Source organism: Aulonocara sp. 'chitande type north' Nkhata Bay, linkage group LG5 (genome assembly GCF_057382095.1).
Source record: "Aulonocara sp. 'chitande type north' Nkhata Bay isolate Kocher_YH1m ecotype deep benthic linkage group LG5, A_spYH_male_GT1.1, whole genome shotgun sequence".
NCBI classification, from domain to species: Eukaryota; Metazoa; Chordata; class Actinopteri; order Cichliformes; family Cichlidae; genus Aulonocara; species Aulonocara sp. 'chitande type north' Nkhata Bay.
This window is the reverse complement of record NC_141348.1, coordinates 22,301,527-22,328,156: the sequence shown is the minus strand read 5'-3', so window position 1 is coordinate 22,328,156 and position 26,630 is coordinate 22,301,527. Positions and strand designations below refer to the sequence as shown.

The 26,630-nt window shown below is 42.2% G+C and overlaps 1 protein-coding gene across 4 annotated transcripts; it reads left to right on the top strand.

Moving 5' to 3' along the window:
• Positions 1-26,625, top strand: LOC147330529 (RNA-binding motif, single-stranded-interacting protein 2-like). Of its 4 annotated transcripts, none has more exons than XM_086292170.1 (14): positions 1-138; positions 10,181-10,341; positions 15,614-15,672; positions 17,349-17,440; positions 20,567-20,724; positions 20,877-20,956; positions 21,082-21,191; positions 21,364-21,407; positions 21,603-21,696; positions 22,005-22,055; positions 22,764-22,874; positions 22,997-23,077; positions 24,182-24,269; positions 26,007-26,625. In XM_086292170.1, exons 1-13 carry the CDS (start codon positions 67-69, stop codon positions 24,260-24,262), a joined length of 1,194 nt encoding a protein of 397 aa, XP_086148296.1. In that variant the 5' UTR covers positions 1-66; the 3' UTR covers positions 24,263-24,269; positions 26,007-26,625. The 4 variants fall into 4 exon arrangements, with proteins under 4 accessions (XP_086148296.1, XP_086148297.1, XP_086148298.1 ...); XM_086292171.1 differs by having other exon boundaries at positions 14-138; positions 10,184-10,341; XM_086292172.1 differs by lacking the exon at positions 1-138 and adding an exon at positions 270-386.
• The last annotated feature ends 5 nt before the right edge of the window (positions 26,626-26,630 follow it).

The window sequence follows — 26,630 nt, the reverse complement described above, 5'->3', positions numbered from 1 at the left end:
CCCAGCTGCTGACGTCAGCTGGCAGCCTGGGCTGTGCTCGCCGCTCCGGACATAGCGCCGAGAAAAATGCTGCTCTCCGTATCGCCAAGGGCAGGAATCAACCCATACAACGGCTATAACAGCAGAAACAGCAAAAAGGTAAACGCTTTCGGGATTTTCCCCAATTTTCGGCTTGTTCGCCCTGCAGGGCAACACGCCTGCGTCTGTCGCGACCAAAAAAGAGAGAGAGAGAGAGAGAGAGAGCGAGATAGAGAGAGAGAGAGAGAGGGTTTGTGACAGTGAGCTGCAGTGTCCTTGAGAAGCTAAACGAGCTGAATTTAACTTCAGACTTCGTGGAGTCAAATATTCAGCTTAAAGAGCAGGCCCGCTCCGTGGTGTGTGTCAAGGTGGGAAATTTCCTTCTACCGCTCGGTCCCTGTCACGCTGGACGCCTGGCTGTTTTATTTAGTAGTATTTGTGTGCGGGTACTACAAGCGGGGGATGTCGATTATGGCTCTGCTCACTCATTTGAGAAAAGTCAGTGGTGGGGAGCAACTTTTGTGGTTTACTGTACGGTGCTGGGATAGCGCGTCAGTGCCTGGATGGTGTTTGTGGAAGTGGGGGTAGGGAGAAACGCAGACTGAGAGGGAACATGTTACAAAATGAATTCTGCCTCTTCCTCCGTGAGAGAGCTCCGGACACAAGTATCTGGTGTTAAATCAGGTCTTCATTGTCTCCGCCGCCGCGTAAGTTAGCAAAGTTTTTTTTCCCCTCTTTCCCTCGTTTCCCATCAGAAAGCGGAATATGCCCCACCCCTTGAAAAATCCCACCAGACCCCGATGACTACATTCCCAGAATTATGAATCGCGCTCTCTCTGTTGCGTTCACTGTTGACATTGTCACTTTTTGTAACCACTACGTGAGGGCAAATGTAGCCTGACTACTCTGCTTCGAGTAGTACACTATACACCGTAACAGAAGCCATTTAAAAATGAGCAAAAGTGTCTCGATACAGTGAAGTAGCAAAGCTACTTTTCGAGAACTTTTCGCTTCCTATAATCCATATTCCAGAGTGGTGTTTTTGTTTAGTCACGCAGACCTCTCCCTGTGGACCCTAATGACTTCTAAGTGACGGTAAAAGCTTTTCCTTTGAACGTGAAGGCATCGTGTTGTGATTTTTTTTCTCTCCATCCAGTAGAGTAACAGTGGTTTTTCATCTCCTGCTGATATTCCTGCATTTCACTGAGCGTGTTGCTGTGAGCTCCTGAACCCCGAATGGCATTTTGAAAATGTGTATTGACATATTGTCTCTCTGTGATCGCGGACTGCTCATCCTACCAGATCTGATGTCAACACTTGCGCTTGTCTGGGGCAAATAGCTTAAAATGTTTGGGTTGTGCAGGCTCAAACTCAATTAGCGATTTGTTTTTGATGCAGTGGCACTGGGTTGTTACTGAATAGACTTTTAAATTCACTGCTGTTACTAGGTTGGGTTTTATATTGTTTCTGACAAATGGTTCATTCTCTAAACTATCAACACCCACTTTATTTTTTACATTTTTTTAACACCACTGGGGACTAAGAGATACTGTCAAAAAATTTTTAAGGAAGTACACAAGTGTGAGCAGTGGAGTGTGTGCATGTCAGCAGTTTCAGTTTCATTTATTTAATTTGGTCTTCTAGTGACATACATGTACACAACAGATCATGTGGCAGTATTTAATTCATTGCGTGCATAAGCAGATATTTTGGTGATGTGCTAAATTCTTGTGGGAATTGCCAACACTATTTAGATTTTCCACTTTCTTTCTCAAAAGAATTCAGATGTTTCAAAATGTGCACTGGCAAATTAAGACTAAATTTTCTCATGTGTGTTGATGTTTCAAAAACTATATGATTGGTGTTTTTTAATCTGATTTTCTTAATTTTATTGGTAAATGGCCTGTATTTATATAGCGCTTTAATAGTCCCTAAGGACCCCAAAGCGCTTTACATATCCATTCACACACACATTCACACACTGGTGATGGCAAGCTACATTGTAGCCACAGCCGCCCTGGGGCGCACTGACAGAGGCGAGGCTGCCGGACACTGGCGCCACCGGGCCCTCTGACCACCACCAGTAGGCAACGGGTGAAGTGTCTTGCTCAAGGACACAACGACCGAGACTGTCCAAGCCGGGGCTCGAACCGGCAACCTTCCGATTACAAGGCGAACTCCCAACTCTTGAGCCACAAACCCCCCACATCACTTACAATGCTGGTAATCAGGAAATTGTTGCGTTCGATAAGTTTAACACAAGCTTTCACCAGATCATAAATGTCAGCTGATTTTCCCTTGCAGACTCCAAATAAAAGGCCTTGATTATATCTTTTGCTTCTGCGAGTCCGCTACGGTCCACTTGGCTCAAAGTGACTTAAATTTCATCATCAGACAGTGGGTGCGAAAGTCCATGTGGATGCCTGCATGTCCACCAATTTTTTGTGACACACAGGCTTGTCTGTTTGGTTGTCGGGTCTCTACTTGCTGACCGTGTCCGAGTATAATGAAAGCTAAATATGACATCTGCCTTTGCCGGGTGCCTTTGTTTATCTGTTGCATTAAGTGTTGTTTTCAAAAAAAGGGTGCAAAGATGATTTGATAAAGAGCTGGAATACTCTGGAGAAGTCCAACCCATGTTGGCTTTTTAAGACGGACACCGATAACTGATGATATTAAACATCCATTAGTCTCGTAAATTGATTGATTGATGATATTTTTTTTCTTTCTGACGCTTGCACCATTAAATAATTGTATAAAATTTTGTTATGTGTAGTTATTTATTTACTAGTTGTGCCTGACTCAGATGAAACGTGTGCTGACAACAGGGAAATGTTCTCCTGTGGTCAACTCATGCGACATGTACAGTCCTAGCACGCTTCACGAGTGTTGCTCTCATCTCTACTTAGATTTTCATGAAATACACATAAAATACACATCAGCATTAAATATTAGTCAAATTTGTTTTCAAATATAAGTATCAGCACTTCTTTTAGTTAATATATTTGCATCTGAATTAAACGTGTGATACTCAGTTGATTTGAATTTGCTTATCTGTGTTTTCAGTGCATAATGATTAGTTTCAGACTTCTCAAAGGAATAATTAAGGTGAAAAGGCATAAAGCAACATGTAAAAGAAGCTTAAGGCATAGGCAAAACATTTACCCCTCAGTTGCTTTAGTAGTATCAAGCTCCTCTATGTTGGGGAGCCAAAGTTCACAGAGGGGTCAAGTTCCTGTGTTTTGTTTCCGCGCACCTCCTTTCATTCTTTTGGTCCCTTGCTCACATTTTGCCGTACCTGAGCTATACAAGTGCATCGAATAAAAAACAGAATGAGAAATAAACCCATTCACAGGGGTGAGAAAAGCGCTCTTTGTGTGAGCACGGTGATTACTGAGACTGACTTAGCGACTGCTAAATGCCATTCGGTTACTGTCGTGCTTAAAGGCTGCTGCTCCTCCCCTGACTCAGCACCTCATTTCCTCCTTCAAATAAATAGAATTAATGTTCTCAAATCAAATTTGGTCGGTTTCCGTGTATAGCTTCCTGCATGGAAACATAACAGGAGGCGGCTCGTCGCTTCTTAAGGTATCGTGAGACTCAGTCAGGGCGGCATCGAATGGCGTGTTTTTTTTTTTCTTTGTACTTGTCATTCACATTTTTGTTTCCCTCTTGGCTGGAGACCTTTTCAACAGATGTCAGCTTAGTGCTGTGATTTAAAGCTGTGGATGCCTCAACATTGACTCTGCTAAGTCAAAGCACAGCTATGTATATGAAAAGAAATCAAAGAAATCAATAAAGCACATTGACTGGAGCATTAAATTCACACACAGATAGAAAGGTTTGCTCTAAAAAGGCCATTGATGGAAAATAAGCAGATGTGAAGTCTCGAATCCATTTCTGACTCGGTAGTTTGATCCTTTTACACATGAACTCCAAACGCTTTCACAAGTATTCATTCCTGAATTCAAGCATTATGTAAACCAGCAACATTTAAGTGGGCATGTTTAGTTTTGTCACGTTACTCCTTGATAAGAGTTGATGTCAGAAAGTTATGCTAAGACTTCCAGACAGATGTTTATTAAATGCCTGTGCTGGCAACTGATTTTACTTTGCAGCACTGATGTTTAAAGAAAACCTCTCTCACTGTAACATCGTGCTCAGAGTAAACTGGGTCATTTAAGAAGTTTGATTTTGTTTGGTACGGCGTGTTCTCTCCTTAACGTGACTGTGGAGGTTTTAGTCGCACGCGGAAAATAGTTGACCTGCTCAAAATTCCCCAAATGATTGCACTAAATGCACTAAAGCAATAAAACATATGCAGACCAGCATCCGATGGAAGGTTTATGCCACAGCTGCCATTTTTACATTGCTGTAATATTTAATGCACCAATATCTCCAAGTTCTTTGAAATAAAATTATTTTTTTCAATGCTAAAATCTAATTATTGCTGTTATCCATGGATCCATGTACTGTTTTACAAGCAAAGAGCAGAAAAAAATGTAAAGATCATTATTATTGTTATATTAGGATGACGTATTACATTTATTTACTTACATTCCTAAACAGAAGAATTAGTTTTAGTGGTTGAATGTTACACTTCATTAATTTCTGACTGACTCCAGTACGCTAGCTCAAATGTGGCTATAACAACATGACTTCAGTTTATTATTTGCGTAATAAATTAAATAAAATATCTAGTTTTACATTTTTTATTGAAAGATTTCTAAAATATTTAAAAAATCGAAGCCAAACTAAATTGTTAAACTGTATTTGTGTATTATAGTGAATAAAAAGTCCTTTCCATTAAGCGAGCTCTTTGTTTGATGGCTGTTGTACAGTGTAATTGTAAAAAAGTAAATAAAAATAATGCCTTAGAGTTAAAGAATAAATGGAAAGCCTCAGTAACTCTGGGAGAAATAAAGGAAACAGTGATTGGGGTTAGTCGGGATAACAAAGTAAATGAGCAGTATTTGCCCCCCTATACTGCAGGCAAGGTAATTTAGAAAATAAAATTAGAATAATATATGCCTTACACACCTCATTTGTTTTAATTTGCAGCTTAAGGAATGACCTGACTATTTATAGCATGTAGTATGATAAAGAGGTGATACAAGCTTTTTTTTTTCTCTTTAAGGTGGATTAGCTGTTATCTTAATAAACATGGGTGATCTCAGCAGTGAGCAGAACCACTGTGAAGATTTTGCTAGCCACAACTGTGCACACCTGGACTGAGAGCGTGAAATCACAGTGCAAAGAAATATTTTTGCCACACAGCTGTGTTGGGGTTTTCTTTTCTTTTTTACTAGAAAGAAGGTAGAGCGAACTAAATGTTCATTAGGATTCATTTTGATACATTACAACTGTGCGCTGTGTCAAACATGATTCATGTCCTCGTTCATGTCATATTTTCCTGTCACTGTGACAGGAACTGAAAACAGCTGATGTCTAGGAGGTAGAAAGCAGGTGGCTGTCTCAAGCTTAATTCACAGTTTCATCGCACACAAACATGGCTCAATTTGTATTTAAATTTTTTGGGTACATGTCTCGCTGCTTCATAAATACGTTCCATGCAATCACATTAAATGAGGGCCTGAAAACTGCGGTTTGCTTGGCTGCCAGTCATCTGTGTAACCGTCTCACTGACACAAAGTTCTACACTGTGTGCCCCGACACAAACACTTTAATGCATATTAACTTTAACATCGTTGCTGCTCAAACACCGACATGCTAATGCTAGAAAATAGCTACACCCAAAGGCTTTAGTTTCCATTGATCAATTGTTTTTTGAAGTCTGAATGAGGGGAAAAAACATATTGGGTGGCTGGTTTTTTAAAATGATACTTATTATTATTTGGGTACTTTTTACAGCCCACACATTTACTTTGTTGTGGAGTCTTGTTGCTTTCATTAATCCTATTTTCAGCAAGCAGTAGGCAGCTGTTTTCAGGCAAATAATCTCTTAAAAACCCACAGTATATGACTTGCCCATCCCTAAATGAAGGATAAAGACAAAGATTAAAGTAAATATTGGCAGGGATTAGGGATGTCACGATACCACGATTTTAGTGGGTACCAATAATCAATTAAATGAATGCGTTTCAACTGGAAACCTTTTTATTTAAACAGGAATGCACGTGTGTTCTGACGCAGATTGAGGAATATGAATCAGGATTATTTATATTGTATTGAAATCAGCCAATCCTTTATATCAGACACTACTGAAAAAGGTATCAGAAACGACTCCACACGGTTGTGCGTAAAAAAACCAGCTGTTTTGCTGCAGCGAGTTTTGTTTTTTTTTCTTTGAACTTTTCTGTACAGCCACCTTTGTCCTCCTGGTCGCATGCCAGGTATATGTTTATCTGTCTCTTTGTTTAATGTGTCAGATGTTTTGGATCAGTCCCTGGCCAGAGTGCCAGCCGCATGAACCGGCCAAGGTGAACAGGTAGAGAGGGAGACAGAGTCCTTGGAGAAAGCACAGCTGTCAGAAATCCAATGCCGAGGCCTGCGCCGATGCCAGACGCTCTCTCTCTGTCTCACATTTTGTTAGATCTCTAGCTGAGCTCTGGCCCAGTGTTTGAGAGTATCCGTTTGCAAGCTCTCCATCCTTTGCCACCTGACCCGGCTTGAAAGCCACGCAGGCATGTGCATTTGGCCTGTGCGTGCGCACATAGGTGTGATCAGCGACAATAAGAGACAGACAATTCCAAGATTAATAGGTGCCTACAAAGAGACAAAAGGAAGGGGAGCGTTGCAGACTGAAAGGAAGGAGGATTCAGGAACGAGTCTGGACGTGAGTTTGGTGTCCCTGTCACCTGGTTGGAATGCAGAGCTCCTCATTTAGAAGGCTGTGTGATAAGATCAGGAGCAGACACACAGCATTTCCTGCCTACTGCCATACTGTCACTCACCACTTTATGAGACGTACAGTCCTGTTCTTATCCTCCGCTAACACGTACAGACTGTTTAACCTTTTTAAAGATACCTGCTTTATGTTTTTATGATTATTAGCACTTTTGTTTTCTGGGACGGAGCGTTCCGTTGGGTGTATAATGAAGTGTTACATTTTTGGTTGTATGGTTTTTATCAACATGGCAAAGAAGAAAAGATGTGGTTACACACATCGGATAACTCTTCCGGAAGGTTTGTTAATGCTTCAGAAGGATCGTAGGTTTTGAATTCCCATGACTCATTGCTCTGGTCGGTCCTAAAGAGAGGCGGATGTAAAGCGGCAGCTCAGCAGTGTAATTCTATACACGCTGGAAGCTGTGTCCTCATTTAGTTAATCTGTGCATTAGCATAGAAGTCGGCTGCCATACACAGGCAGTCATGGCTCTTTCTTGCCAGCAGGACATGGGGAGGTGGGCAACCCCCCCACACAACCAGGAAGTCCATGGACTTGTGTGAGTCAGCTTGAGAGGCTGAGATTTTAAAAAATAAAATAAAAGCAGAGGTGGCGTGAGACTTAAAGGACGGTTGAAGAAGGTGCACTCATGTGACACCTCGTGTCAAATGTCTTCAGGGTGTTGGTGGAGGATATTTCTGATACAATTAAACCGTTAGACATGCGATTCAATTAGGTAAGATGTCTCACTTAAGCCAGTGAGCTGGTCCTGTGCGTGAATCGCCTCTGAGAGTTTAATACAACACGGGGTACGTCTTTGATATTGTGAAAGATTAAAGGCAGGGTTAAATGCTTGCAGTATGCTATATTTAAAATAGACACTTCCTTCCAGCGTCAGAGTCTTCATACAGGTTTGCATAAAAATAGAGGAAATGGTTTTATTTATAGAAATGTTCTTGATTTTTATCTTTGGTCCTTAAAATAATCTATTTATATTTCCAGTCTCACAGAGAAGGAGAAATGCAGCGTCAGGACTACAAAATATGATTACTGCAATAACGTGAAAGCTAATTACCAACCGTTGGGGGTGGAGACTTGTTTTTTAACTTTTTTATTTTTCAGTTTAATATTTTTTGCTTCTATAACAATGTACCCGCACACTTTAATGTAGGACCCGAGAGAAAGATTACACGTCACCACTATAACGTGACCGAGCATCAACAGCATAGTTACAGCACCGTGAATTTAAAGCTTTTTGCAATAAAGAGAAATTTCTGAAAGCCTGACAGAGATTTGCTTCTGAGCGTCAGTCGTCTCTGTCCAATTGTTAATATGAACTTTTATGCAGCTCTCTGTGCACATTTTTAGCCTTAACAACCCTTCAGCGGTATGTGTGCGTAGTTAGCCGTGTGACTGCAGACCGGTGATTTAAGGGGTGTTGTTGCAGTGATACGCTCACTGAATGAGACTTGGCTTTTTGGTAAAGAGAGTTTGAATGAGATTATAGGCCTCTGCTGTCCTCTTCTTTCATTCACAAATTAGCTGCCTGCAAAACATATTCATCAAGAATTTCACTGTGATGATATAGGACGACTCCTGTAGGCAGAAGTCTAACACACTTGTGAACATGTTTGAATATCCCTGGAATAAAAGATACAACGAAAATGGACAAAAGGGAGGCTGTGCTTCCATCTCATCTACCTGTCATGAAAAAAGTCTACATTCAAGCTTAAGTTGGTGGTGGAGTAGGGGGTCACAGGTCAGAAAGCCTGTCTTAAAGGGACCTCACGCCCTTATGGATACTGTCTAATTAGCAGAATTGAGCGATGCTGTCGGTGATCCCGGTGCGACCGTGTCGTCCTGCTGGGCCTTTTTTAAACACGACCAGATTGATCGGCGAGCCCTTTTTATTCCTCTGTCGTGAAATAAACCCATTGTCCTCCTGCCCAGCTTCACAGAAGCACCCTGCTAAGCTTATTTAGAAAGCATGCTTGATCTAATTCGTTCCTATACAACAGCAAGTTAAAGAAATTGGACTGTTAAATGAATGCGATTGAAGTCATTTTCTCACTGCAGACAGCCAGTTTCGCCTGTTCTGGTGAAGCTGGTGCGCTCTGTGTTTATTTCCCCAGTCATGTTTGGAAAAAAGCTACCAGATCTATTCCTGAAAGGAGAAGTTTTTTCTTTTCTTTCTTCACTGGCAAAGCGATAATAACATCATATTTATTCCATTAAAATGAAAGCATCTGCACAGTTACACAATCTTTTTGTTTGATATCTCCAAGGAGAGCCACGGTCCCACAGAGAGATTAGATGATGCACTTTTTGTTGCGCAACATCCGTTTCATGGTCCTAGCTGTGAGTCATCCATTAGTTTACAAGCAGAATTCACTGCCACTGCATCCTTGTAGAAAACAAACCAAAATAAGATAATAGCGGAAGTAAATGTCAAATGTTTGGCTCATGAGCATGTTTGTTCATATTTTTTAATAAAGTGATCAACTCCAAGTTTATTAATCTCTTTAAATTCTCCTTGTTTCTGTTTAGATTCGAGTCATTTCTGTAACCACATATCTGTCATCAGACATCAGCCGATGGGGTTCTCAGACTCATAATTATCGTGGATTAAGCTGATCCCTGTTTTTGCATCTAGCCGCTCGGGATCTTGTTAACCCTTTAACCTTAATGACTGTTTGAGAGGGGAAAAGATTACACTGTTAAAGTGAAGACTTCAGCGAGTTTCGGGAGCGAAAATAAATGCAGCGTTGTCAGTGTCTCGTTTTTGACGTATCTGCTTTTTTTCATTTGAGGTAACACGAGGCAGCGAGTCGCACTACAAAGTAGACATTGTTAACATCAAGGCTATTATTTATTTCTGCATCATGAGACTAACTAAATGTTGGTCTGAGATCTTTAGGTCTTTGGTTTTTGCACCACAGGATTGTTTTGTGTGGTTCTAGAAGTTTAAAAAAAAAAGGTTACCCAACATTGAGAAAGCATAAGAGGCCCCTTTTCCCTATGTGTGGAGCAGTCGGCCAAGAGGCCCCACATTCCCCTCAGAAAGCGCTATTGGTGAGTGTTGACATGAGGGCTGTGTGATATCACTTTTCGCAGCTCCCACATAATCATCTGTTTCATGCAGGATTACTTTCCATTTCTCCACATCTCTAAACACGCCTTTGAATTTTCACACTTTTAATAAAAACTTCAGCGTACTTGTGTAGTTTCTGCTGGCGTTTGAGAATATCAGCGATGTTTTTTCCTATAAATGTTTGTGCACAGTAAAATAATCGGTATGTTTCTTTCTTGCTGCAGCAGACCTATGTGTCCTCCGGCCACCAGATGGCACCCCCCAGTCCCAACACCAACAGTAGTAGCAACAGCAGTGGAGGGGAACAGCTGAGCAAAACCAATCTGTATATTCGCGGCCTCCATCCGGGGACCACGGACCAAGATCTGGTCAAGCTCTGCCAACCGTAAGTCATTTTTAAACTTTTGGTTATTTTGTACGTAGCACAGCAAGTCGAATTTTTATAAAGTTATAAAATCATCCTCTTTCTCATTTTTTGAGTTACCATCTATCTATCGTCAAGTGGAACATAAAACTATAGGTCGGCTGGGGTTAGCTTTGGAAAACATGAACACTGGATGAAGGAACAATCTAGCTTGCCTTTATTCCATCTATGAAATCCTCGCCTACCAAAAACACTGTATATAAAGGATTAGACGTGACCACAGTGACATCACTGATTGATAAGCTAAGTTCTGTTTCAAGTTTCGAGCCGAGTGTGCTGTTCTAGCTTTTTGTAACCAGTCACGAGTCCTAGATAGATCACGAGTCCTAGATAGATCTGACTGTGAAGCTGACGCACTAAAACCACCTTCACAATCCTACTGTTGACCAAAAAAAAAGACAAAAGGAACATTGTGCTGTTTTCAGTATAAATGGAAACTACTGACGGAGACCATAAGCCCATCAGGAAAGTGCTATTTGACAGCCACGGGGTGTTAAACAACCAGACTTCTTTTTGCAGCCACCTGCTGGACCTTAGAAAGAAAGCACTTCTTCACTGGCTTCCTTTTCCAGATGTGGAGGCTACCTCCATCTTTTAAATACAGCCTTTGATTTTACACACACAGAGAACTAAAAATGGTTACACAATGGAGACTTTTTGGCAAACAACTTCACATTTTTTCCAGAGTCTAATTTTCACTGTAGCCATCGTAAACTAGATGCACTATGCAAATTCTTGTTTGTTTCTGTATGTAGACAGAAGACCTACTACAATCTGTGATATGCAATAACACTGTTCTACTGTGTGATGATTAGATGACAGTATGACTTGCAATACAACGTCTACACAGTTCAGTTGAGAGTTTTCCTTAGGTTGGTGTGGGGCTTACATTAGGTGTAGATGCTGTGTTTGAACGGGTGCAGTGATAAAGGACTTTTGCTGCTTTGTGTGAGATAAGAAGCTGCAAACACATTAGAGAACATCCTGCAACGTTTCTCTGATTCCTTTAGCTGACATGCTGTGTTTGCATCTAAGTCTTGCAGTGGTAGATGAAGCCCCAGACTTAATCTCATGTATGTAACAGTCCGTCCCATTGGCCACGTGTGTGCGTGCTGACAGTGAATGCGTGGTGCACGCCTTTCAGGTTGAATTTTCTTCATTGCACATGTTCCTCTCATAACAATGAAGAAACCGAGACTTATCTGTCGGTGCTAGTGGACACACATGTGTATTGAATGCTGATTGGGGCCTTTGAGGTGCTGCTACTTCTGGCCTTTAAACAGAATCAGGTTAGCTGCTAAGCTAAGTTTATCCTAACCTAAACCAACATATTCTGACTGTTGGAGTTATGGTGGTGCGCTCATATATACCAAGGTGTAACCTTAGTTTGGGTCTATGAAGCACTTAAAAATGCCTGTCTTATGTTAGTTGTGATAGGGGTGAGTCTTATCACAACTAAAGTCAGTTGAATTAATCTTGATGGGATAGGTGCTGAGATAAAGAAAAGAAACTTACAATATTTCCTCATTTAAACTCAGTGAAGCCAGACTTGTACACCTGGAAACAAACAGCCTAGCCAGTGTAGTTAGCTTTACAGACAAGCATGCAGTTAAACACCCAAACTGGTTTTTGGCTGCTGCAAGTGAGTGCTGTACGTCACAGAAGTGAACTTCAGCCCCACATCCATCAGGGCTCTTTCACAGTAAAAGCATATCCCTGTGAAGAAGCTTACACAACTTCTAATTTAAAAATGCCCGGTAATATTTCCAACATCACAGACCATCCATCTTTAAAACTTTGATTTTAATCATCCTGCCCATACAGAGAAAAGTATCAGAAGTATTAAAATCCACAGGGAGAATTTACTTGGCTTGTGACCACACATACACACATACACACACTCATGAATTGTCGTGTGTGTGAGCAATCTAAGAAGATCAGAAATGTGCAGATGTGAAACACAGGAAGTTTGAGTGTTAAAGAGATTTACAGAGAAGCCATTGTGGATTGGCAGAGAAGTGGAAAGAGGACGGAGACTTTAGAGGAGGGTGGGAGGGCTACTGTTGAAGGAGAAACTTAAATGAGCGGGGAAAAAAGTAGCATGGCCTGCTGGGAAAGAATGTCAGATGACCATATATGGGTTAGGGCTGTCTTTTAGGCCCCTTTGGGCTCCATAGTGTGCTTGGTTGGTGTTCTCCTGCAAAGGAGCCGAGGTAAGCGCAGGGTCACACAGTCAGTGCCCGTTGACCTTTTAAACTCATAGCATTGTTGTTGGGGAAGTCATAAATGACAGCTTTTATTTTTATCTTTGGTTCTAATTATAACTCAGTGATCAGTAAGTCTTAAGTGAGTTTTTTAGATTTCTTTAGTTTAAAGGCATCAGATCGAAACCAGAAAAAATAGAGATACCTAACATCAGGTCAACCAGTTTTTTTTAAGCACATTTCTATTGCCCATACAACAAACATAGTAGTTTCATTGTGCCTAATGAACTCACAGCAATGCCACTAAAGACCTTTGGTTTCTAGATAAATGATAGTTAAGTACAATTCAAGATCAAACTCACATTTATTTCACCTTAAAGTTGTTTCAGTCGGACAATATTCATACCTCGAGTACCGACATATAATCCACATTGATAATAAAAAATATTTAGACTTGATTCTCACCTAGACTTCACTTATATCTCTCATCTAAATTTTGCTCTTTGCTTGTAAATGCCAAACATTTTTGCTTTTTCCTAAATAATCAGACGCTTACTGTTCTGACATAATCAGGTGACAGGTGACAAAGTGCTTTCTGTAAAAAGAGTAGTGGATAAACTTAATGAAATTTGTCTCAGAAGGATGTGCGTGCATGTGTGTACGGCATCTTTACTTCCGAGGCTTTATATCAGTGAAAAGACACCGCTATAAAAAGAAACCAGTGGCTTTCAAGTCTGTTTTAGTTAAAGGTGACTGGTTATTTCAAATTTCCAGCTCCTTGTTTCTATTCATGGACCTTGCTAGATTAGCCTGGTGTGATTCAAATTTCAAAGAAATCCTTAGCGCAGTCCCTGAGGTTGTCCGCTGTCTGAAACTTGCAGTTCTGTTAGGTCCGTGTTTGTCAAAATAGGATTATTATGACTTCTGCAGCCATTTTTCTTTTATTTGGCGGTGTGGGACTGTTCTGTGTAATGCAGGGAAAGCAGCAGCACCACCACAAATGCTTCACGTAACATAGCAGGCTTCATTGACAATGCACGTGACATTGATTAAGTCAGCAAGAGCATGAATAACATGAAAAGGAGGAGATTAGGCGGAGGTGGGTTGCAAAGTGTTTTGCAGAAGTTGAGCCATCAGCTGATTTGGGCTGGCCACCCTCCTATTACAGTAGGTCAACTTCCTTTGACTGGCTGCCTCTCATAAACACATGGGTTGAACTCCAGGTGGGTGGGGTTGCTGCTTTCATGGCAGAAGGGTGCTTTACCTTAACGTGATTATCCATGCAATCAGAATATTTGTTCAGGAATGAAATGTTGAACTGCACAGGAGCCTCAAAGTAACCAAAGCGTCCTGTAGTACAGAGTACGGCATTTGCATTCAGAATAAAGTGATGTAGAGGTAAAACACAGCACAACATAGAAATACTTGAAGTATAATTACATGAAAATGTCACTGGACACGTTCTGCAGTTTCTCGAATGGCTGTAAACAGCACAGCACCAGTTCAGCTTTGTATACTAACAAAAATCCACCATAAAATCAACTGTGTCCATATGTGAAAGCCAGAGGTCCAACTGTAAAACTTCATTTGGGCTTGAATGGGTTACATTATATCAGGGGTGTGTGTACATTCATGCCTAACAACCACTTTGCAGCTGTTAGATGACACTGGGACAGTATAAACATAGCCTGTGTTTATTTGGTAATGGCTGATGAATTATTAATGCCTGCAATAAGGAGCTTTTCTACCACTATAAACTGTGCAGCGGAGCTTCTAGATTATTTTAATTCATCATAATCGAAATGAATATATACGTTTATTTGAATATCAAACTTAACACACAGACATAAGCTAATAAGGTCAATGCAAACATTCAGTCATGCCCCACCGCGGTAACTGGAGTGGAGCCATAAACGTTGCTCCTATATAACTTCTGGTCTTTGCATTTAGGACAAAAGTGGAGGAGTAGCGATGTCCTTAAATTGAATTGCCAGTCATTACCCACGTCTCTGTTGTGACCATCAAACTTGGTCTGAGTCATGTGGTTAAACGTGCACTGAAACAAGGCCGGAGTGTAGGACCCAGCAGTGTGCTACCATGTGAGGGTGGAAAAACAGAGAGAGAGAGCGGGACGTGGTGGGAAGGAAGGAAGGCGAACTGGAGGGGTGAAGCATCAGGTTACAGTGTACATTCCGCCCAGACGCCATGTTGCCCAAACAGAGGAGCACCAGCCTCTCTCACTGGGTAAATTCACCAGACAAGGGCAGGTCTATTATACTGTAGTGCTGATGCACCGTCTTACAACACTGCATTCCATTAGTCTCAGCATGTTGCATAACACTTCTCATTTGCTGCCTTTAAGGTGATTTTCCTACTATCAATATTTATGTGGCTGGATGTATGCAGAAACTGATTTTCATCTTTTACTGACTGACCTTTGTTGTACGTCTCCGTTGACAGCTGTGAACCGAAATGACAGGTTAAGACATGAACTTGTGTTTCGCACGCTATATTCCTTCTTTTGTTTGTAGATGGGTGGATGAGAATGCATTTTCCTGAAAATTAATATCCCAGTTTGAGAGTCTGATGTTGCAAGTGACAAGACGTTTAAGCTGTATTTAAGTCAAAAATACCCTAAAGCAGAGCTGTATTTAGAAGAGAGGTGTTAGTGTGTTAGTCTGTGTGTGTGTGTCTGGTAAAGACAGGCCGGGAACAAATTGTTTTTGGCCCTGGGGTGCCGTCCCCTGTCTTCGAAAACAAAGTCGGGGAACAGAGTTACTGTACGGCGGCCTGAACAGAGACACGAGGGAGGAGTCAGACGAAGTTTTCAGTGCCTCTTAAGATCATTAAATGCACACAAATGGTTGCACAAAGGATTTTGTATTCGTGTTTACGCCTGTAGTCTGGCAGCCAGGGGAAATTTATAAATATTGGCATGCATGTGGTAGGAGCAGATTCCTCTTGTTGCCTCGTTGTAACCTTGTCCACTCATTCATCCTGTATTCTGTGTTCTTGTCTCTTCCCTGAAGGTATGGCAAAATTGTGTCGACCAAGGCCATCTTGGACAAAACTACCAACAAATGTAAAGGTAAACTCTAATAATCTTTTCAAAGACTGGGTTGTCATGTTTTTTTAAATTTTTATTATTATTATATATACATATTTTTTTGAATGTAATTTTCAGTCATTCTTTGGCTGTGGCGAAGCATGCCATTTGTCAAAGGGTTAGGAAAACACTGTTTTCCTGTATGGCCCAGAATTAGATGGAACATCCATGTAAATGGTAAATGGCCTGTATTTATATAGCGCTTTACTAGTCCCTAAGGACCCCAAAGCGCTTTGCATATCCATTCACACACTGGTGATGGCAAGCTACATTGTAGCCACAGCCGCCCTGGGGCGCACTGACAGAGGCGAGGCTGCCGGACACTGGTGCCACCGGGCCCTCTGACCACCACCAGTAGGCAACGGGTGAAGTGTCTTGCCCAAGGACACAACGACCGAGACTGTCCAAGCCGGGGCTCGAACCGGCAACCTTCCGATTACAAGGCGAACTCCCAACTCTTGAGCCACGATCAAGGCCTCAGTCACATAGCTCTAAAGACTCCAGATCAGTTGACATGTGCTTGCTGGAGTTTGCTGACTGCTGACAAGCAAAATCTGTTGCAAAGAGGATGCTCCACCTAAAACCTCACCGGATTGCTTTGGTCAGTAGCAGACTGCCACAGTCACCAATAGTTTGCACAGAAGGCATGTACTTGGCTGCAAACCCTTTGCTCTTGGAGATGTAGCGAAACTTGAAAAAGTGCAATGTAAACCACAAATGGAGAATGTTCACCTTACAAATAAAAAACACTGCTACCAACATGTTTCAAAAAGTGCATCTTTTAGTTTGAAGACAAATGTTCTCAATGGAAGGATGGCTATCGAAAAGCTTCCATTCTTAAGGAAGGGAAACATGGAGGAAAGGCTGAGGTATGCCACATTACACAGAACTGGACTGAAAATCAGTGCAAACCAGTTTCATGGAACGATAAATCCAAATTTGAAATGTTTGGTTCAAATTGTCATCATAATGTACAGACAAGGTCAGGAAAGAGGTACAACAGTGAGTTTTTGGAGCCCACTGTAAAACACGGTGGAGGCTCTGTCGTGGTTTGCAGCTGCTTTTAGGCCAGTAGTCTTGGGGACCTTGTCAATATTGATGGAATTGTGAATGCAGGAATGTACAGACATATTATGAACCACCATGCAATACCATCTGAAAAGCAACTGATTGGCAACGGCTTCAGTTTTAATGACAATGATCTCAAACACGCTGTAAAAGCAGTAGAAGCGCGCCTAGATGGAAAACACTCAGTGGAACACTATCAGTCATGGATTGGCCTCCCCAGAGCCCACACCTCAGCGTTATTAAACCACTGTGGGATGATCTTGACAGAGAATGAAGCAAAAGGCAGCCGACATCCAAAGAAGATGTCCTTCAAGAAGCCTGAAGAACTATTACAGAAGACTACTTAAGCTTGCGTATCAGATTCAGCTTGTAAGAATAAACGTGGTCAAACCAAATACTGACTTTCAAGCTTGTTAGAATTGCTTGCACATTTCAATGAATCACTGCACTCATTTCCCATTTTTCCAGCAAAATGTAAAGAAATGTGGCTCAACACTTTTGTAGAGTGCTGTATTCAGCAAGCGCATGGCATCTTTTCATGTACTTCCTGATGCTACAGTATTTTTACCATCAGTTTGTCTGTTTTACAGGCTATGGCTTTGTGGATTTTGACAGTCCAGCAGCAGCACAGAAAGCTGTTACAACTCTGAAATCCACTGGGGTCCAGGCTCAGATGGCTAAGGTAAGAATTAGCCAACTATCTTGTATCCATCTACCACTTGTTGCTTCCAAGTTTACCAGCCACCATTAGATTTAAACATGCCTTGTTTAGCCCATCACCCCGTCTTGTACCCGTATTGATCTTCAGAGAGCCATCAGCTCAAGAGTCATGGCCCCATTGCTGCGCACGTACACACACTATCATGTAAAAGGTTAAAAACTGTTACATGCAGTGGCCTAATTGGCAGCGACTGTGCTGTTGGAAAGGGTTCAAAGTAAACTCTTGTCTATAGGGAGGTGTGTGTGTACTGAGATGTCCCAGTGATGCACAGCCCAGACCTGCAGAAACAGTTTGCTGATCATATTTTTTATTGCTTGTTCCTCCGCTCTGTTTGGTCTCCTCTCAAATCCTCATTTTGCCTCTTTCTTCACTGTCCTCCGCACTACCTCCTGTCTCCTTCCCCCTCACGTACTTCATTTCTGTGCTGTGTATGTTACAAACCTGCTCCTGTTGTAGCACTTGTTCTGAACTCTGTTGTAGCACTTGTTCTGAACTCTTTGTCCAAGTGTCTGAAGTCAAAGCTACTCTTGTCGGCCCATTAAGCTGATCCCTCTGGCTCTGAGGCTCCCCATTGAAGGAACCCGGGGGGGAGGGTGCCACTACACCCGCTGTCAATGGGACAGGCACAATGGACTGGCATTGTCCATCGCCTGGGCCTGGGCCTGGGGCAGACACCAGCACTTAGTACACTCCACGCCGGCGTCCCTACCTCCTCCCTCTATCTTGCACCCAAACAGACCTGCAGCAATGTAACACCAGGGTCTCCCTCAGAGCAGCGCTGGAGAACTGTAACGGATACACACTGCCAGCTGACCTGAAACAGTCCAGTGCAACTAAAACCTGAGTCTAAGTTCACTGAGCTGCTTCTGTAAGAGTGCCATACAATCCTGCGTATCTTTGTACTTGACAAGTGCAACTGGACACCATAACCTGACTCACCCAGACAGCATGTGCTCAGTGAGAGGTGTTGATAACCACTATATAAACCTAAATATACACCGCCGTCTCAGAGTCAGTGGGTATTTCAGGTCAGCAAAAAAAAAAAAGAGCTATAGTCAATGGTATTATCAATATCAAGGGCAGGTTCACCTGCCAGCAGCTTCACCATGGCTGCTGCAGTGTTATTCACAAACACAATGAACCACACCTTGAACTAGATGTCCTTAGAGTGTGTGCTAAGTCCCTGAACGGGCCACCCCAGCCTCCAGGCTGCAAGCCCAGAGGAGCTGCGTGTGTAGGGGCAGCGAAACAATGGCAAAGTTAAAAATAGAGCCCCCTCCACCCCACCCCCTCTGTTTGTTTTTTTTGTTTTTTTTGTTTTTTACTTCTCAGCACCTCCCTGTTTGAACTCAGACGTCATCACCCACACGCTGCTCGACACACAAACACCCAAGCGAGCTAACGCGCAGACACACCTTAACAGACACGGCTCGGTGAAGGCCTGGCACAGACAATACACGGTGACACCTCAGCAAATCCCATTCATGCGCCTGAGCTGCGCGCGGCAACATTTTAATACAGCAGGAGGAAAATTGTTAGAATATCAAACCGTCTGCCGCGTGCGCCGGCCGAGCTAAAAGGAAAACAAAAAAAGGGAAAAGGGGTGGAGTTTTTTGTTTGTGTTTGTTTTGTCATATGGCTTTGAATTCCATTACTGTCAGCTGGCCTATGACCCCTGCGGTTTGCTCCTCTGTTGCATAATAGCTGTGTTAGCAGGAATGACGGCAATCACAGAAAATAGGTTATCTCTCCACCAGATGGCTGAGAGTAGGAGATACTCATGTAGGCTATAAAACATTTAAGATAGCTGTTGACATACTTTAATTCCATAAATGTTCTCAGGAATTCTTCATTGTCAGATCGCCACCTCTGTCAAATGTGCCCGAACAGCTTGGCAAGTATCTGAGGTACTGGCTGTCCTCTCCTGGTTGTTGCTTGGATCAGTCCAGTCTAAACAGTTGTAACTCGATTTGCCTCGCTCGCTGACAGCTTCTGACAGCTTCTTCTCCATCCAAATTTAAAAAGCTTTTATTATTTGTGGTGTGCAGAGCTGTTTGATTGCATGCAGCAGGCACTGAAAAGAGGAGATAAAATGGTATAGAGAGCAGCCTGCTAGTCAGAAGACACCCATCTGTCTTCTTTTCTAGTTTCACTCTTTTTCTGTCATTCTCCTTTCTAATTGCCCAAATGACTGCAGAGGCCTGGGTCGGTCCTACCCTGCAAGTTTCCTCCTTCCGTAACAAAATATCAGCCTTTTGAGTTATTAATTTCCTCCCTCTTTCTTCGCTCTCCGTTTTTTTTTCCTTCCCCTGTTTTTTAGCCCAGCCTCTTTTTTTTTTTTCATGGTTGCCAGGCTCCTGTTGCTCTGTGAACTCTTTAACTTCATGCCTGGCTTCCTGTCTGCTTCTGCATAGTCACACAAGGTTTCGCTTTCAAGTAGTGCCACCAAATGATCTCTCCTCTTAATTTACTCACAGATCAAGATCTCTTCATTAGTCAAAATTATAAAAAAAAGCACGACTCGCTACCCCTGTGCACAAATTAATGCTTTGCAAATGTCAGAGTGTTTTTTTTTTTTTTTTAGCGTGCACGCAAGGTTTTTCAAATCCTCCTCAGCTGTGGCAGTGACACATAGAAAGTGGTGAGAGATTATTCAGGGTTTCCCTTTATTGGTCTGTCACTAATTGCTTAAAAACATTTCAGCAGGTTCTGTTACTAAATTATGCTTGACACGCAAATGTAATTTAATCAATTTGTCAAGTGCAGTGGCAGGTGTTGATGGAAAGACGGGTCGCACTGCTGCCTACACAAAAATTTGTGCCGTGTGGAAAAAAAGATTTTTGAAAGTGACAACATTTTTCTATTTGCAAGAGTGCCAGGAAAGTGTGCTATAATATATATATTTTTAAATTGAAGCCGGGAGAACTTCACGCTTTAAGCAACTGTAAATACTTGATTAAAGCAGCGGCGTCTGCACCGACACGGTCGCTTTGAGATAAATAATAAAAAGTCGGCGCCGCGTTTCCTCATTCAAAGCTTAAGAAGATGCACGAGCGAATGGATTCTCATTTCTCACTTTCTGTATAGCAACAGGAGCAGGACCCCACCAACCTCTACATCTCCAACCTGCCCGTGTCTATGGATGAGCAAGAGCTGGAGAGCATGCTCAAGTCTTTTGGCCAGGTCATTTCCACCCGCATCCTCCGAGATGCTAATGGGACCAGCCGCGGCGTCGGATTTGCCAGGTCAGACTGTGGCCTCGCATGGTGGCCCATCGTGTCTTGAGCACATTTTCTGTTATCAATTACGTGTAATTTGTGCAGCTCTGGCACGGACCAACCGAATGCAAACAGCGCTTCTCGAGAGGGATTAATTTGAACTCTGTCTGGTTTTTCAGGATGGAATCCACGGAGAAGTGCGAGGCCATAATTCAGCATTTCAATGGCAAATTCATCAAGACTCCACCAGGAATACCCGGTGCGTGGAATGTTTTTTTTGTATTATAGAAACCTGATACTGTTGTAAGTGCTGGAGCTGAGTGTGTTTTCTTCCCCACTGTGATCAGTGAATTCACTCTCTTGTTTGACCTGTTGCTTTCTCAGTGCCCACAGAGCCCTTATTATGTAAGTTTGCAGACGGAGGTCAGAAGAAGAGGCAGAACCAGAGCAAATATCTCCAAAATGGAAGACCTTGGGCTAGAGACGGAGATACGGTAACGTCTTTTTTTCTCTCCTCTAAAATTCTGGAGAAAAATCACATCAAGTACATACTGGAAAGTTTTGAATTTAATCGTCCACACTCTGTGCTAGCAGACTGTTTTAGTACGTACTGCACCGGTGTTTGCATGACCTCACTGGTTCTGAATCCCTTTTTTGTTTTCCCAGGGAGGAATGACGCTTGCATATGACCCCACAGCCTTACAAAATGGGTGAGTGGTATGCACGGACTGACTAAAAACAGTCCCAGCCCTCCAGGAAAATAAACATAGCAATCAGAGACTGGTAAAAGGCTGCCCTCTGCTGGACATTGCAGGAACTCAGATATGTTGCTAAATTAGCTGGAAATTGTGGACATGTTGCAGTTTCCTTCATGTTTTCTTCTTGTTGCTCTGTGTGTTTGGCAGCTTCTACTCCTCACCTTACAGTCTGGCTCCAAATCGAATGATTGCTCAGACTTCCCTCTCTCCCTACATGCATTCTCCTGTCTCATCATACCAGGTGGGACTTTTCACTCTGTTTATATTCAAATTATTAGTAGTTTTGTTTGTTCATTTTTAGCCCTGCTGGCTTTTAAAATCTGCATGAAAGTGAATCATGTATTTTTCTGTTGCTTTTCTGTACCGAATCCCTCATTAAGGTCACGTTATGTAAGTTAACATGCAGAACGGCTGCTTTCATCCAGGTCCTGTCTCTGTTCTTGTGACCTTTTTGTGCCAGCTTACACATTAAGGGCTCTGAGGGGACTGTGACAGCACCAGATGAAAAATATCGAAAAGTAATTTTGCGATGTACTCCCGCCTCTACAGGTACACAACCCGTCCTGGATGCACCATCAGTCATACCTCATGCAGCCAGCTGTGAGTATCCCTTCTGGTCAATGCTTTCTGGTCTTTTCACTTGGCCCACAGGGCAAAAAAGCATAAACAAAAGTGTAAATGCAAAAAGCGCTTGAAGCAGGATATACAAATCAAAGTGTCACAGCAATGAAAAAGAACATAGTTCTTTCTGTTACATGGAAATCAACAGGAACAAGCGGCCTCAGTGGTCACACAGGAAGCTGTAATATTTATTGGATCCCTGATAGTTGTGATCTTTAAGCGTACGCTTTAAGCATTGACCTGCTTTAGGGAACGCCATTCATGAATTAGTCTCAATACTTTTTTGTGGTTGTAATTACGCTGCATGTTAAACTGGACAGTGTATCTGTAGCTGCCCAGCATCAGCTGCATTGCTGCCACTATCTGAACTTGACCAGTGGCAGCTATGATTTGCATTAACCAAATGAAAGGAAAAATATCTTCTGCTGGGTCAGCTTTTATGGAAAAGGGATCAGGGTGCGTGCCGAAGCCATGTGGAAAGCTTAAAGAGGAATGCACACCTGAAAGGGCTTTTGTTTCATCAGTAGATATCTACAGTTTAAAAAAAAAAAAAAATTAAACGTGTACCAGTGTTATTAATAAAATATGATGAATATTAACCTCTGCATTTTAACAAAATGTAGTTTCTAGGTCATACATGTCACACTCTGGGACTGCATTTAGGTGTGTGTCTCTGTGCGTTCGCAGGGTACAGTTATTACCCCAACAATGGAACATGCCATGTCCATCCAGCCCACATCCATGATGGGACCTCTCACCCAGCAACTAAGCCACCTGTCTCTGGGCAGCACAGGCACAGTCAGTACCAACAGACACACAAACAACTGTCCCCGTCACTAACGACATTTACAAGTGTAATTATTTGCGTGAAATACTAAACACAGTCACAGATTTCGTTTTCCTCCCTGTCTTCCCTACAGTATATTCCGGCCAATACAACTATGCAGGGGACCTACATCCCCCAGTACACCCCAGTGCCTCCTTCCAGCGTCCCAGTAGAGGTATGAAACGTTTCCTAATGTCTTAATGATGTTTTGTTTTTCCATGAGGTGGCTGGCTCAAAATGAAAACTCCTTTGTGGGACATGCTGTGTAACTAATAATTGAACGTGGCTAAAGAAATGGAGGTGGTTGTTCAAAGGTGCCAGCTGGCTGATTGAATTCACTCGATATCCCGAGAGCCCTTTTAAAGTGATCACGAATTTACCAGCTAAACCTTTAACTGCGGCGTACGTCCCTGTGTCTGTGAAGTCATTTTGTTGATGTTTTTGAGATCAAAATGACTTAGCAGTGCTGTCCTGCCTTCTTTTCAATCTGTGAAACAAATGTGCCTAGTTTAGGTTGCAACTGCTCATTTTCCTTATTCATTCATAAATCTGCCAGATATTTGATTCATTAAAAATTGTCAAATAATGAAATATTGAAAAGCATCTGTCATTTTGTTGCTTTATTAGGTAAACAGCACCACTTAAAAGTGCTTTTAAGAAGCAGCAAAAATTCTTCCATCGTGTTGATTATCTGTTGAATGACTGATTATTCCAGGTCAGCACATGTGTTTGCTGCTTGAACCAAAGAGAATATTTCCAGCTGGGAGAACCTGTATAAATGGAGTGTCTGCTTCTGTTTCCGCCCAACATTGGGCTGAGTCCATGTGTAACCTTTGACAACCTGAATGCAGCCATATGCGAACCTCAGATTTAAGACTATTACCTAACCGGGCAAGCAGTCTGTGTGTTCCAGGGCTGTATTGTGGCAGATCCAGGCAGAGTGCTCTGCAGTAGGGCCTCTGAACCTGTGGGGTGTTTTTAAGCCATTTGCTGAATGGAGCTCAGTGATAGCAGTGGTGGCCTCTTAGGTGACCTTGTGAATGAGAAAATGGATGATTTATGAATGAAGTACAACAGAAAGCACATGAAAGGGGGAGGCTGTGAGTTTAAATCCAATATTTGCTCTTTGTGCATGCACACAAAAGGATAAGATGCATTTAATGTGATTAGGAAGGGAGTTTTAAAATATCGTCTGTCTCCTTTATGCTAACATCTGTGTGGTTGTCATGAATTATTAAGTTGCTAAACCTGACTTTTCTTTTCTTTTCTTTTACCCCAGGAAAACGGTGGCCAGCAGCAGCAGGTTGCAATGGAGACTCCTACAGAACACACAAACTACTCATACCAACACACCAAGTAAAGCTAAGGTAGATAAGGTCGCTCCTTCCTGCAAATTACAAATATGTAGACGTTTGTAAATTGCTTAATTAGCAAAATTGTAATGAGCATGAATGAAAACACAAGTCGTGGTTAAAAGGGACACAGATGATTACAATGGTGAAAATATTACTAAGTTAAAATAACTTTTTTTAAGGAGGTTTCCACAAATCAAAAACTCTAGAAAAATAATAATAATAATGGATTACATTTATATAGCGCTTTTTGAGACTCTCAAAGCGCTGTACAATTCCACTATTCATTCATTCTCACATTCACACACTGGTGGAGGCAAGTTACAGTTGTAGCCACAGCTGCCCTGGGGCGAGGCTGCCATATCGCGCCATCGGCCCCTCTGGCCATCACCAGTAGGCGGTAGGTGAAGTATCTTGCCCAAGGACACAACAACCAAGACAGACAGAGCTAGGGATCGAACCGGCAACTTTCCGGTTGCAAGATGAACTTCCCAGCCCTCTGAACCACGGTCACAATAAAGACATGATGATCATTGTGGCTTCTGGATGGGGGCATGTTTATGAGTGTTGTTCTTTGTATAGGGACTTTAAAACTGAGAAATTCTCTGTACACTCCACCTACATATGTGGTTAAACGTTTCTCAGTTATTGAGCCTTTGAAGAGCAAAATATCAAATATTTTAAATGTAATTGTTTGTGGCAGTGCTACAAGCTGATCGCCTCTATGCCACATCGCGTTGATGCAGTAAGCCGAGGGGAAGGAGCCTGAACTAAGCACAGAGTGTATAAATGAACATGCTTTTCCGAAGCTGGACATTATTTTATTGTAAATCCTTTTTTTTAGTTGCTCTTATGAAAGATTATAATCTGATATTAGATACTGGATTTCTAACTTTCATGAGCTATAAGCCTGTATGCTGTTTGTCATATCCTTGCCTGGACATGTGCACCACATCCAGGGCTGCTGCTGCCATGTTTAGATCCCACCCTGGAAGTCCCCATTCTTCCCACTTTAAACTATCCGCAGTGGTTACCAGATCTTCTCTGCTGCGTCAAAATTGCAACCCTCATGGTAAAGAGGTTGAAAACACAGGGCATGCGGTGAGTGAAGATTGTGCTGCTGTGACTAAAAAACATTTTCACGCCAGGCCGCAGCACGGCTGAGGCTGTTTGCACCGAGTGGTCGTCTCACTCTGGGGTACTTCATTGGTGCATCAACCGGTGATTGTGAAAAGAAAGAAAAGGAGAAAACAGATGACAGATCATTTTCCCGAGGTGATAAATCACTCCAAGGTTTGAAAACTGCCTCAGCGGGAGCCAACTGTCATCACCATCGGCTTTATCTGACACCAAGTTTATGTTTGCTCTGAGGTAAGTTTGAGGTCAGCGGTTGCTAAGCACAGACTTCCAGTCAGGCATCTAAAGGTCGCTGCAGTGCTGGAAGCGGTCCAGGTATGCACAGTGACGCAACCTTAAACTCAATAGCAGCCAAACCGGAATCAGGTGTGGTTCGTGCTTTCAGTGATCGTAGAGGTAGACGGTCACGCCGTGTGTATCCATCGGCTGAAAAAACTCAAAATAAGGAGTAGGAAGGAATGCTTTGATATTGCATAATATGATTTTAAGAGGAAGACTTTAGCTAATTATGTCTGCTATGGTCTAAAAGCATCTCATGCAATGTTTTCTAAACTATGATCAGTGCAAGTGCGCGAGTGGGTTTAGAGTGTCAACGCTGAGTCGTGTGTTTTGCAGCTCCCGGCAGGGTGGGGCCGAGGCTGCGAAATGAATCCAACCGAACAGGATTCAGCTGGAAGAGATCTGTGCTCCATACCATCACCAAGCAACCCGACTTGAACATGGATGACAAAAGGAACACGTGTATGCCTGTGAGTGTGTTTGTTTGTGTGCGTGCGTGTGTGTGTTTGTCTGTTGTTTGTCTATTTCTGTGTTTTTTGTTTTGTTCTTTTTTTGGGGGGGTTTAAAGAAAAAGGACAACACTTAACATCATCAGACTTTTCAGCTCACATCCTCAAGAGCTGATCAACCAAAGGTGGGAATCTTCTTCAAGAGAAGCTTTGATCTATTTTGATAACTGAAAAAAAAAGGAACGTAACAAAAAAAGAAGTTTAAAAAACTCTTTGGAAAAAAAAAAATTAAAAGAGGAGGAAAAGACAGAGCATTATTTTTGTGTACGTAATATAGCAAATTCTTATTTTTAACTGAGCATTCTGGATGTTTCAGAGTGATTCAAGGAAGAGTTGAAACACAATGTGTCTTTTTGATTTTTTGTTTTTTTTTGTAAAATATGCAAAGGTTTATTTTTATTTCCTGATGTCTGTTGTTGTTTGACATTCTATTTGCAGCAGCGGGACGGGT